General features: G+C 40.0%; 1 protein-coding gene across 1 annotated transcript in view; it reads left to right on the top strand.

Moving 5' to 3' along the window:
• LOC124123864 overlaps positions 1-14,327 on the top strand; it is a 123,667-nt gene that overhangs the window by 9,005 nt on the left and 100,335 nt on the right. The window contains exons 8-11 of the mRNA XM_048393213.1: positions 2,340-2,453; positions 4,531-4,619; positions 5,995-6,189; positions 9,313-9,457. Of these exons, the coding sequence (XP_048249170.1) occupies positions 2,340-2,453; positions 4,531-4,619; positions 5,995-6,189; positions 9,313-9,457 (543 nt within the window). The remainder of the gene's footprint in view (positions 1-2,339; positions 2,454-4,530; positions 4,620-5,994; positions 6,190-9,312; positions 9,458-14,327) is intronic.

Here is a 14,327-nt window from a genome sequence, read left to right as displayed (position 1 = left end):
ACAACCATTATTTAGACAAACATTAGTTAGCCAACCATTAGTTAGCCAACCATTATTTAGACAAACATTAGTTAGACAACCATTAGTTAGCCAACCATTAGTTAGACAACCATTAGTTAGACAAACATTGGTGAGACGAACATGAGTTAGACAACCATTTGTTAGACAACCATAAGTAAGACACTATTGCTTAGACAACCATTAGAATGGTTATCTAACTAATGGTTGTCTAACCAGTGGGTTAACAGTGGATGACAAATAGACATACATGGAATTCTCTTTGTGAAGAGGTTTTTGTGTCTGGCCGGCCGAGTGAATGAGTTGACAATAACCGGATTAGATATTGTAGTCATTTGTCATTTGTTGACAGTTTCTTATTGATAACACACCTAAATGTACAGAGCCGTTCATGTTTTTTCACATTTGTGATAGTTTTTATAGCCTTGCTTTTTCCGAAGTTTACACCAGTTAACCGCTGCAGTATAGGATCTGTCCTTGTGAGAGGTGATATGATAGGTAGAAGGTTGGTTGTATGATCACCATGCGATCATGCTATCTTTGCTCACTGTCTCAGAGCTACAGATAAGCAGCCTATTTGCGTAAAATGCCCCCCAGAAATGTTTCAAATAACTTGCGTACAGAAACACATGCAATAAATGAAAAACTCAAATTATAAAAACAGCATGTGTAAATGCCCAGTGAAGCTTTTCCAGCATGCATACAAATTAATTTCCGAAACACTATTACAAGCTAATTTTTCTTTCCAAGTCAAGCCTATATATTTAGAACAGTTAAATATATCTGAAACATAATTTCAATTTTTTTAAATCTTAAAGTGTTCACTTATTTGGGGAAAACCCAATAGAGTGATGAAGTGATGAGTGAAAAGATATTGGCCACCCAATGAAAAGTGTAATAACCCAATTAAAATAGAAACCCTATTGCTCAAGAAGTTATCTGCTCTGCCATCTTTCTGTATTTTGTGAGGGTCGTCCTGGCATTTTCATTATAAGAACAAACTGTCTGCATGTTGGATATATATTGAGGATTACAAAGGGACCTGATGACTTCGGTCAGCTTGAAGTCCATGTTAATGATGTTGTTGAAATTATCTCCGGCCAGGAAATCCCTGTTATGTCATTGGGAAATCTGTCAATGTCTGACACAAATAAGATCTATCAGGGTTTACGATAGGTATCATATCTTTGTACGATATACGACAAATGGTTGCGAAATTGTATCTTATCATAAACTTAAGGTATCTTTTCTTTGAATTCTTATATTGCAACCCTTTAAGGGATTTACCTGATGATATGAATGTGGCTGTTAAGGGTCTATGTGATGTGGCCTTTAAGGGGTCTATGTGATGTGGCTGTTAAGGGGTCTATGTCATGTGGCTGTTAAGGGGCTATGTGATGTGGCCTTTAAGGGGTCTATGTGATGTGGCTGTTAAGGGGTCTATGTGATGTGGCTGTTAAGGGGCTATGTGATGTGGCCTTTAAGGGGTCTATGTGATGTGGCTGTTAAGGGGTCTATGTCATGTGGCTGTTAAGGGGCTATGTGATGTGGCCTTTAAGGGGTCTATGTGATGTGGCTGTTAAGGGGTCTATGTGATGTGGCTGTTAAGGGGCTATGTGATGTGGCCTTTAAGGGGTCTATGTGATGTGGCTGTTAAGGGGTCTATGTCATGTGGCTGTTAAGGGGCTATGTGATGTGGCCTTTAAGGGGTCTATGTGATGTGGCTGTTAAGGGGTCTATGTCATGTGGCTGTTAAGGGGTCTATGTGATGTGGCCTTTAAGGGGTCTATGTGATGTGGCTGTTAAGGGGTCTATGTCATGTGGCTGTTAAGGGGCTATGTGATGTGGCCTTTAAGGGGTCTATGTGATGTGGCTGTTAAGGGGTCTATGTGATGTGGCTGTTAAGGGGCTATGTGATGTGGCCTTTAAGGGGTCTATGTGATGTGGCTGTTAAGGGGCTATGTGATGTGGCCTTTAAGGGGTCTATGTGATGTAGCCTTTAAGGGGTCTATGTGATGTGGCCTTTAAGGGGTCTATGTGATGTAGCCTTTAAGGGGTCTATGTGATGTGGCCTTTAAGGGGTCTATGTGATGTAGCCTTTAAGGGGTCTATGTGATGTGGCCTTTAAGGGGTCTATGTAATGTGGCCTTTAAGGGGTCTATGTGATGTGTCCTTTAAGGGGCTATGTGATGTGGCCTTTAAAGGGTCTATGTGATGTGGCCTTTAAGGGGTCTATGTGATGTGGCCTTTAAAGGGTCTATGTGATGTGGCCTTTAAGGGGTCTATGTGATGTGGCCTTTAAGGTGTACTCTGTGTTACAGATGGAGGACAAAGATATCAAGGAGACCCCCCACATTGGCATGTATCCCCTCGTCACCATCATTGGTGAGGGAATCGCTGAAATAAAACTGAAGAATTTGAATTCTCCTCCACAGGTGGGTGTGGGGGGGTGCATTGATCAACTAGGATAGAAATACTGCATTGATCAACTGTGATAGAAATACTGCACTGATCAACTAGGATAGAAATACTGCATTGATCAACTAGCATAGAAATACTGCATTGATCAACTAGGATAGAAATACTGCACTGATCAACTAGGGTAGAAATACTGCATTGATCAACTAGGGTAGAAATACTGCATTGATCAACTAGGATAGAAATACTGCACTGATCAACTAGGATAGAAATACTGCATTGATCAACTGTGGTAGAAATACTGCACTGATCAACTAGGGTAGAAATACTGAACTGATCAACTGTGGTAGAAATACTGCATTGATCAACTGTGGTAGAAATACTGCATTGATCAACTAGGATAGAAATACTGCACTGATCAACTGTGGTAGAAATACTGCATTGATCAACTGTGGTAGAAATACTGCACTGATCAACTAGGGTAGAAATACTGAACTGATCAACTGTGGTAGAAATACTGCACTGATCAACTAGGGTAGAAATACTGCATTGATCAACTAGGATAGAAATACTGCACTGATCAACTAGGATAGAAATACTACACTGATCAACTGTGGTAGAAATACTGCATTGATCAACTGTTGTAGAAATACTGCACTGATCAACTGTGGTAGAAATACTGCACTGATCAACTGTGGTAGAAATACTGCACTTATCAACTGTGGTAGAAATACTGCATTGATCAACTGTGGTAGAAATACTGCATTGATCAACTGTGGTAGAAATACTGCATTGATCAACTGTGGTAAAAATACTGCATTGATCAACTGTGGTAGAAATACTGCACTGATCAACTGTGGTAGAAATACTGCATTGATCAACTGTGGTAGAAATACTGCACTGATCAACTAGGGTAGAAATACTGAACTGATCAACTAGGATAGAAATACTGCATTGATCAACTGTGGTATAAATACTGCATTGATCAACTGTGGTAGAAATACTGCATTGATCAACTGTGGTAGAAATACTGCACTGATCAACTGTGGTAGAAATACTGCATTGATCAACTAGGATAGAAATACTGCACTGATCAACTAGGGTAGAAATACTGAACTGATCAACTGTGGTAGAAATACTGCATTGATCAACTAGGGTAGAAATACTGCATTGATCAACTAGGATAGAAATACTGCACTGATCAACGTGGATAGAACTACTGCATTGATCAACTGTGGTAGAAATACTGCACTGATCAACTAGGGTAGAAATACTGAACTGATCAACTGTGGTAGAAATACTGCATTGATCAACTAGGGTAGAAATACTGCATTGATCAACTAGGATAGAAATACTGAACTGATCAACTGTGGTAGAAATACTGCATTGATCAACTAGGGTAGAAATACTGCACTGATCAACTAGGGTAGAAATACTGCATTGATCAACTGTGGTAGAAATACTGCATTGATCAACTGTGGTAGAAATACTGTATTGATCAACTGTGGTAGAAATACTGCACTGATCAACTTTGGTAGAAATACTGCATTGATCAACTAGGATAGAAATACTGCACTGATCAACTAGGGTAGAAATACTGCACTGATCAACTGTGGTAGAAATACTGCATTGATCAACTAGGGTAGAAATACTGCATTGATCAACTAGGATAGAAATACTGCACTGATCAACTAGGATAGAAATACTGCATTGATCAACTAGGGTAGAAATACTGCACTGATCAACTAGGGTAGAAATACTGAACTGATCAACTGTGGTAGAAATACTGCATTGATCAACTAGGGTAGAAATACTGCATTGATCAACTAGGATAGAAATACTGAACTGATCAAATGTGGTAGAAATACTGCATTGATCAACTAGGGTAGAAATACTGCATTGATCAACTAGGATAGAAATACTGAACTGATCAACTGTGGTAGAAATACTGCATTGATCAACTAGGGTAGAAATACTGCACTGATCAACTAGGGTAGAAATACTGCACTGATCAACTAGGGTGGAAATACTGCACTGATCAACTAGGGTATAAATACTTTACTATGGCATGATTGTCACTATTCATTTTCTCAGAGTTTGGTTGCCCAATGGGAGAAAGACAAGAAAACGTTTGAACCAAACTACATGCAGAACATGCTTTGTGATGAGGAAGGTGTACTGTCGTAAGTATTGTGCCATGAGGAAGGTGTACTATCGTAAGTATTGTGTCATAAGGAAGGTGTACTATCATAAGTATTGTGTCATAAGGAAGGTGAACTATCGTAAGTATTGTGTCCTGAGGAAGGTGTACTATCGTAAGTATTTTGTTTTGAGGAAGGTGTACTATCCTAAGTATTTTGTTTTGAGGAAGGTGTACTATCCTTAGTATTTTGTTTTGAGGAAGGTGTACTATCTTAAGTGTTGTGTCATAAGGAAGGTGTACTACCGTAAGTATTGTGTCATGAGGAAGGTGTACTATCGTAAGTATTTTGTTATGAGGAAGGTGTACAATCGTAAGTATTTTGTTATGAGGAAGGTGTACTATCCTAAATGGTGTCATGAGGAAGGTGTACTATCTTAAGTATTGTGTCATAAGGAAGGTGTACTACCTTAAGTATTGTGTCATGAGGAAGGTGTACTACCTTAAGTATTGTGTCATGAGGAAGGTGTACTATCTTAAGTATTGTGTCATGAGGAAGGTGTACTACCTTAAGTATTGTGTCATGAGGAAGGTGTACTATCTTAAGTATTGTGTCATGAGGAAGGTGTACTACCTTAAGTATTGTGTCATGAGGAAGGTGTACTATCTTAAATGTTATGTCATGAGGAAGGTGTACTATCTTAAGTATTGTGTCATGAGGAAGGTGTACTACCTTAAGTATTGTGTCATAAGGAAGGTGTACTATCTTAAGTGGTGTGTCATGAGGAAGGTGTACTATCGTAAGTATTTTGTTATGAGGAAGGTGTACTACCTTAAGTATTGTGTCATAAGGAAGGTGTACTATCTTAAGTGGTGTGTCATGAGGAAGGTGTACTATCGTAAGTATTTTGTTATGAGGAAGGTGTACTATCGTAAGTATTGTGTCATGAGGAAGGTGTACTATCTTAAGTATTGTGTCATGAGGAAGGTGTACTATCATAAGTATTTTGTTATAAGGAAGGTGTACTATCTTAAGTGTTGTGTCATAAGGAAGGTGTACTATCGTAAGTATTGTGTCATGAGGAAGGTGTACTCTCGTAAGTATTTTGTTATGAGGAAGGTGTACTATCGTAAGTATTGTGTCATGAGGAAGGTGTGCTATCTTAAGTATTGTGTCATGAGGAAGGTGTATTAACTTAAGTATTGTGTCTTCAGGAAGGTGTACAATCGTAAGTATCGTGTCATGAGGAAGGTGTACTATCTTAAGTGTTGTGTCTTGAGGAAGGTGTACTATCGTAAGTACTGTGTCATGAGGAAGGTGTACTATCGTAAGTATTGTGTCATGAGGAAGGTGTACTATCGTAAGTATTATGTAATATGTTGCATGTTTTCATCATGTTGAGTGTGTGTTTGTCCAGATATGCCAAGTCGTACAAGACCACCGACCAGCAAGGCTGTTGTGTCAACCTGCACCCCATCACGAAGATCAACAACAGCTGCACCATTCAGCTGGTCAGTCAAGAGCAGAAAGGCCGCTTGATCCTCGCCCTTGGATCAGAGAAGGGGATTGGCTGGATGGAGGGATCAGCAGGCTTCAATCTCATGAATGGAACGTAAGACGTTTATGTATCATCCCAAACTAGCTTCCATTGGAAAAAATACCACTTGGGAGTGATCAAGCAATACCTCCTTAGACATATCTCTACAATGAAAAGCAATGTTTTGCAGATTATTGTGACATCACTTATCTCTCTGCCACTGAAGCTCCTGGCAAAGTCTCTAGTTATATCACCGCACCTGAGATACATGACCTCCCTGACAAAGTCTCCAGTTGTATCGGACCGCCTCTGTGGTCTAGTGGTAGAGTGTCTGCCCAGAGAGCGGAAGGTCTGGGGTTCAATCCCTGGTTGCCTCATACCAAAAACATTAAAAGATGGTATTGTTGTTATCCTGTCTGGCGCTTGGCATTACGGGGCTAAAACAAGGACTGGTCAGCTCGGAGTCAGTATGCTGTATCTGAGTGGGGTATTCATGTTAAACTGCGGCATGATATCTCAGTGAGCTAGCACTATAAATCGGCATCAGTCCGGACTAGTACAAGCAGCCACAAAAACACACACACAAACATGCACGTCGCTATATAAGTGCAATAATCTTGGATGCGATGTTAAATGCCATTTTACCTCACCTCACCTCTCGTTGTATCACCGCACCAGACATACATGACCTCCCAGACAAAGCCTCCAGTTGTATCACCGCACCAGACATACATGACCTCCCAGATAAAGCCTCCAGTTGTATCACCACAACAGACATACATGACCTCCCAGACAAAGCCTCCAGTTGTATCACTGCACCAGACATACATGACCTCCCAGACAAAGCCTCCAGTTGTATCACCGCACCAGACATACATGACCTCCCAGATAAAGCCTCCAGTTGTATCACCGCACCAGACATACATGACCTCCCAGACAAAGCCTCCAGTTGTATCACTGCACCAGACATACATGACCTCCCAGACAAAGCCTCCAGTTGTATCACTGCACCAGACATACATGGCCTCCCAGACAAAGCCTCCAGTTGTATCATTGCATTCATAGTTCACACACCTAATAACCTGTCACTCATAGTTCACACACCTAATATCATGTCACTCATAGTACACACACCTAATAACCTGTCACTCATAGTTCACACACCAAATAACATGTCACTCATAGTACACACACCTAATAACCTGTCACTCATAGTTCACACACCTAATAACCTGTCACTCACAGTACACACAGCTAATAACATGTTTCTCATAGTACGCACACCTAATAACCTGTCACTCATAGTTCACACACCAAATAACATGTCACTCATAGTACACACACCTAATAACCTGTCACTCATAGTACACACACCTAATAACATGTCACTCACAGTACACACAGCTAATAACATGTCACTCTTAGTACACACACCAAATAACATGTCACTCATAGTACACACACCTAATATCATGTCACTCATAGTACACACACTTTATAGCCTGTCACTCATAGTTCAGACACCTAATAACCTGTCACTCATAGCTTACACACCTAATAACCTGTCACTCATAGTTGAGACACCTAATAACCTGTCACTCACAGTAAACACACCTAATAACCTGTCGTTCATAGTTCACACACCTAATAACCTGTCACTCATAGTACACACACCTAATAACCTGTCACTCTTAGTACACATACCAAATAACATGTCACTCATAGTACACACACCTAATATCATGTCACTCATAGTACACACACCTAATAACCTGTCACTCATAGTTCACACACCTAATAACCTGTCACTCTTAGTACACATACCAAATAACATGTCACTCATAGTACACACACCTAATATCATGTCACTAATAGTACACACACCTAATATCATGTCACTAATAGTACACACACCTAATATCATGTCACTAATAGTACACACACCTAATATCATGTCACTCATAGTACACACACTTTATAGTCTGTCAGTCATAGTTCAGACACCTAATAACCTGTCACTCATAGCTTACACACCTAATAACCTGTCACTCATAGCTTACACACCTAATAACCTGTCACTCATAGTTCACACACCTAATAACCTGTCACTCATAGCTTACACACCTAATAACCTGTTACTCATAGTACACACAGCTAATAACATGTCACTCACAGTACACACACCTAATAACCTGTCACTCATAGTTCACACACCAAATAACATGTCACTCATAGTACACACACCTAATAACCTGTCACTCATAGTACACACACCTAATAACATGTCACTCACAGTACACACAGCTAATAACATGTCACTCTTAGTACACACACCAAATAACATGTCACTCATAGTACACACACCTAATATCATGTCACTCATAGTACACACACTTTATAGCCTGTCACTCATAGTTCAGACACCTAATAACCTGTCACTCATAGCTTACACACCTAATAACCTGTCACTCATAGTTGAGACACCTAATAACCTGTCACTCACAGTAAACACACCTAATAACCTGTCGTTCATAGTTCACACACCTAATAACCTGTCACTCATAGTACACACACCAAATAACATGTCACTCATAGTACACACACTCATAACCTGTCACTCTTAGTACACATACCAAATAACATATCACTCATAGTACACACACCTAATATCATGTCACTAATAGTACACACACCTAATATCATGTCACTCATAGTACACACACCTAATAACCTGTCACTCATAGTTGAGACACCTAATAACCTGTCACTCACAGTACACACACCTAATAACCTGTCGTTCATAGTTCACACACCTAATAACCTGTCACTCATAGCTTACACACCTAATAACCTGTCACTCATAGTTCACACACCTAATAACCTGTCACTCATAGCTTACACACCTAATAACCTGTTACTCATAGTACACACAGCTAATAACCTGTCACTCATAGTACACACACCTAATAACATGTCACTCACAGTACACACACCTAATAACCTGTCACTCACAGTACACACACCTAATAACCTGTCACAGTACACACAGCTAATAACCTGTCACAGTACACACAGCTAATAACCTGTCACTCACAGTACACACAGCTAATAACCTATCACTCACAGTACACACGTTACTGATATACACAATAATGTCAGACAATATGTACAAGTCATTTGAAAATAATTATTTTACAGGATCATTGTTAGATCTTCAGAGATAGAGACAAACACACCCTGCAAAGTTGGTGACAAGGTGACCTTAGTTGTCAGTGGATTCATCACAGACAGGATTCAACCTGATCAGAGCTTCAAAGTTACTGTCCTCGTCAACAGTAAGGAGGTACGAGATTTAACATCAACAGTAAGGAAGTACGAGATTTAACGTCAACAGTAAGGAGGTACGAGATTTAACATCAACAGTAAGGAGGTACGAGATTTAACATCAACAGTAAGGAGGTACAAGATTTAACATCAACAGTAAGGAGGTACGAGATTTAACGTCAACAGTAAGGAGGTACAAGATTTAACATCAACAGTAAGGAGGTACGAGATTTAACGTCAACAGTAAGGAGGTATGAGATTTAACGTCAACACTAAGGAGGTACGAGATTTAACGTCAACAGTTAGGAAGTACGATATTTAACATCAACAGTAGGGAGGGACAAGGCTTAACGTTAACTGTAAGGAGGGACGAAATTTAACAACAGTAAGGAGGTACAAATTTAATGTCAACAGTAAGAAGGTACGAGACTTAATGTCAACAGTGAGGAGGTACAAGACTTTACGTCAACAGTAAGGAGGTATGAGACTTAATGTCAACAGTGAGGAGGTACAAGACTTTACGTCAACAGTAAGGAGGTATGAGACTTAACATCAACAGAAACGAGGTACGAGACTTAACTTCAACAGTAATTAGGTACAAGACTATGAATCAATAGTAAGAAGGTACGACACTTAAAGTCAACAGTGAGGAGGGACGAGATTTAACGTCAACAGTAAGGAGGTACGAGACTTAACGTCAACTGTAAAGAGGTATGAGAATTAACGTCAACAGTGAGGAGATACGAGACTAAATGTTACCAGTAAGGAGGTACGAGACTTTACGTCAACAGTAAGGAGATACAAGACTTAACCTTAACAGTAAGGAAGTATGAGTCAAACATTGACAGTAAGGAGGTACGAGACTAAACGTTAACAGTAAGGAAGTCGAGACTAAACATTAACAGTAAGGAAGTATGAGACTAAACATTGACAGTGAGGAGGTACGAGACTAAATGTTGACAGTAAGGAGGTACGAGATTTAATGTCAACAGTAAGGAGGTATGAGACTTAACGACAACTGTAAAGAGGTACGATACTTAACGTCAACAGTGAGGAGGGACGAGACTTTACGTCAACAGTAAGGAGGTACGAGATTTAACATCAACAGAAAGGAGGTACGAGACTTAACGTCAACAGTAAGGAGGTACAAGATTTAACATCAACAGTAAGGAGGTACGAGATTTAACATCAACAGTAAGGAGGTACAAGATTTAACATCAACAGTAAGGAGGTACGAGAGTTAACGTCAACAGTAAGGAGGTACAAGATTTAACATCAACAGTAAGGAGGTACGAGATTTAACATCAGCATTAAGGGGTACGAGATTTAACGTCAACACTAAGGAGATATGAGACTTAACGTCAACAGTTAGGAAGTACGATATTTAACATCAACAGTAGGGAGGTACAAGGCTTAACGTTAACTGTAAGGAGGGACGCAATTTAACAACTGTAAGGAGGTACAAATTTAATGTCAACAGTAAGGAGGTACGAGATTTAACATCAACAGTGAGGAGGTACAAGATTTAACATCAACAGTAAGGAGGTACGAGATATAACGTCAACAGTAAGGAGGTACGAGATTTAACATCAACAGTAAGGAGGTATGAGATTTAACAACAGTAAGGGGTACGAGAATTAACGTCAACAGTAGGGAGGTACAAGGCTTAATGTTAACTGTAAGGAGGGACGAAATTTCACAACACTAAGGAGGTACAAATTTAATGTCAACAGTAAGGAGGTTCAAGATTTAACGTCAACAGTAAGAAGGTACGAGACTTAATGTCAACAGTGAGGAGGTACAAGACTTTACATCAAAAGTAAGGAGGTATGAGACTTAACATCAACAGAAACGAGGTACGAGACTTAACGTTAACAGTAAGGAGGTATGAGACTTAACTTCAACAGTAATTAGGTACAAGACTATGAATCAATAGTAAGAAGGTACGACACTAAAAGTCAACAGTTAGGAGGGACGAGATTTAACGTCAACAGTAAGGAGGTACGAGACTTAACGTCAACTGTAAAGAGGTATGAGATTTAACGTCAACAGTGAGGAGATACGAGACTAAATGTTACCAGTAAGGAGGTACGAGACTTTACATCAACAGTAAGGAGATACAAGACTAAACGTTAACTGTAAGGAGGTACAAGACTTAACCTTAACAGTAAGGAAGTACGAGACTAAACATTGACAGTAAGGAGGTACGAGACTAAACGTTAACAGTAAGGAAGTCGAGACTAAACATTGACAGTAAGGAGGTATGAGACTTAACAACAACTGTAAAGAGGTACGATACTTAACGTCAACAGTGAGGAGGTAAGAGACTTAATATCAACAGTGAGGAGGTACGAGACTTTACGTCAACAGTGAGGAGGTACGAGACTTTACGTCAACAGAAACGAGGTACGATACTTAACGTCAACAGTAAGAAGGTACGAGACTTAATATCAACAGTGAGGAGGGACGAGACTTTACGTCAACAGTAAGGAGGTACGAGACTTAACGTCAACAATAAGAAGGTACGAGACTTAATATCAACAGTGAGGAGGGACGAGACTTTACGTCAACAGAAACGAGGTACGAGACTTAACGTCAACAGTAAGAAGGTACGAGACTTAACGTCAACAGTAAGAAGGTACGAGACTTAACGTCAACAGTAAGGAGGTATGAGACTTAACGTCAACAGTAAGGAGGTACGAGACTTAATATCAACAGTGAGGAGGGACGAAACTTTACGTCAACAGAAACGAGGTACGATACTTAACGTCAACAGTAAGAAGGTACGAGACTTAATATCAACAGTGAGGAGGGACGAGACTTTACGTCAACAGTAAGGAGGTACGAGACTTAACGTCAACAATAAGAAGGTACGAGACTTAATGTCAACAGTGAGGAGGTACGAGACTTTACGTCAACAGTAAGGAGGTATGAGACTTAACATCAACAGAAACGAGGTACGAGACTGAACGTTAACAGTAAGGAGGTATGAGACTTAACTTCAACAGTAATTAGGTACAAGACTATGAATCAATAGTAAGAAGGTACGCCACTTAAAGTCAACAGTGAGGAGGGACGAGATTTAACGTCAACAGTAAGGAGGTACGAGACTTAACGTCAACTGTAAAGAGGTATGAGAATTAACGTCAACAGTGAGGAGATACGAGACTAAATGTTACCAGTAAGGAGGTACGAGACTTTACATCAACAGTAAGGAGATACAAGACTAAACGTTAACTGTAAGGAGGTACAAGACTTAACCTTAACAGTAAGGAAGTACGAGACTAAACATTGACAGTAAGGAGGTACGAGACTAAACGTTAACAGTAAGGAAGTCGAGACTAAACATTGACAGTAAGGAGGTATGAGACTTAACAACAACTGTAAAGAGGTACGATACTTAACGTCAACAGTGAGGAGGTAAGAGACTTAATATCAACAGTGAGGAGGTACGAGACTTTACGTCAACAGTGAGGAGGTATGAGACTTTACGTCAACAGAAACGAGGTACGATACTTAACGTCAACAGTAAGAAGGTACGAGACTTAATATCAACAGTGAGAAGGGACGAGACTTTACGTCAACAGTAAGGAGGTACGAGACTTAACGTCAACAATAAGAAGGTACGAGACTTAATATCAACAGTGAGGAGGGACGAGACTTTACGTCAACAGAAACGAGGTACGAGACTTAACGTCAACAGTAAGAAGGTACGAGACTTAACGTCAACAGTAAGGAGGTATGAGACTTAACGTCAACAGTAAGGAGGTACGAGACTTAATATCAACAGTGAGGAGGGACGAAACTTTACGTCAACAGAAACGAGGTACGATACTTAACGTCAACAGTAAGAAGGTACGACACTTAATATCAACAGTGAGGAGGGACGAGACTTTACGTCAACAGTAAGGAGGTACGAGACTTAATGTCAACAGTAAGAAGGTACGAGACTTAATATCAACAGTGAGGAGGGACGAGACTTTACGTCAACAGAAACGAGGTACGAGACTTAACGTCAACAGTAAGAGAAATGAGACTTAACGTCAACAGTGAGGAGGTACAAGACTAAACATCAACAGTAAGGAGGTACAAATTTAACATCAACAGTAAGGAGGTTCAAGACTTAACATAAACAGTCTAAGGTACGACACTGAAAGTCAACAGTAAGGAGGTACGAGATTTAATGTCAACAGTGAGGAGATACGAGACTCAACATTGACAGTAAGGAGGTACGAGACTAAATGTTACCAGTAAGGAGGTTACGAGACTTTACGTCAACGGTAAGGACATACAAGACTAAACCTTAACAGTAAGGAAGTCGAGACTAAACGTTAACAGTAAGGAAGTCGAGACTTAACATTAACAGTTAGGAAGTCGAGACTAAACATTAACAGTAAGGAAGTCGAGACTAAACATTGACAGTAAGGAGGTATGAGACTTAACAACAACTGTAAAGAGGTACGATACTTAACGTCAACAGTGAGGAGGTAAGAGACTTAATATCAACAGTGAGGAGGTACGAGACTTTACGTCAACAGTGAGGAGGTACGAGACTTTACGTCAACAGAAACGAGGTACGATACTTAACGTCAACAGTAAGAAGGTACGAGACTTAATATCAACAGTGAGAAGGGACGAGACTTTACGTCAACAGTAAGGAGGTACGAGACTTAACGTCAACAATAAGAAGGTACGAGACTTAATATCAACAGTGAGGAGGGACGAGACTTTACGTCAACAGAAACGAGGTACGAGACTTAACGTCAACAGTAAGAAGGTACGAGACTTAACGTCAACAGTAAGAAGGTACGAGACTTAACGTCAACAGTAAGGAGGTATGAGACTTAACGTCAACAGTAAGGAGGTACGAGACTTAATATCAACAGTGA

This window comes from Haliotis rufescens, unplaced genomic scaffold (assembly GCF_023055435.1).
Source record: "Haliotis rufescens isolate VD_foot unplaced genomic scaffold, xgHalRufe1.0.p SCAF_118, whole genome shotgun sequence".
NCBI lineage: Eukaryota > Metazoa > Mollusca > Gastropoda > Lepetellida > Haliotidae > Haliotis > Haliotis rufescens.
The sequence above is the reverse complement of the archived record's forward strand: the minus strand, read 5'-3'. Positions and strand labels throughout refer to the sequence as shown.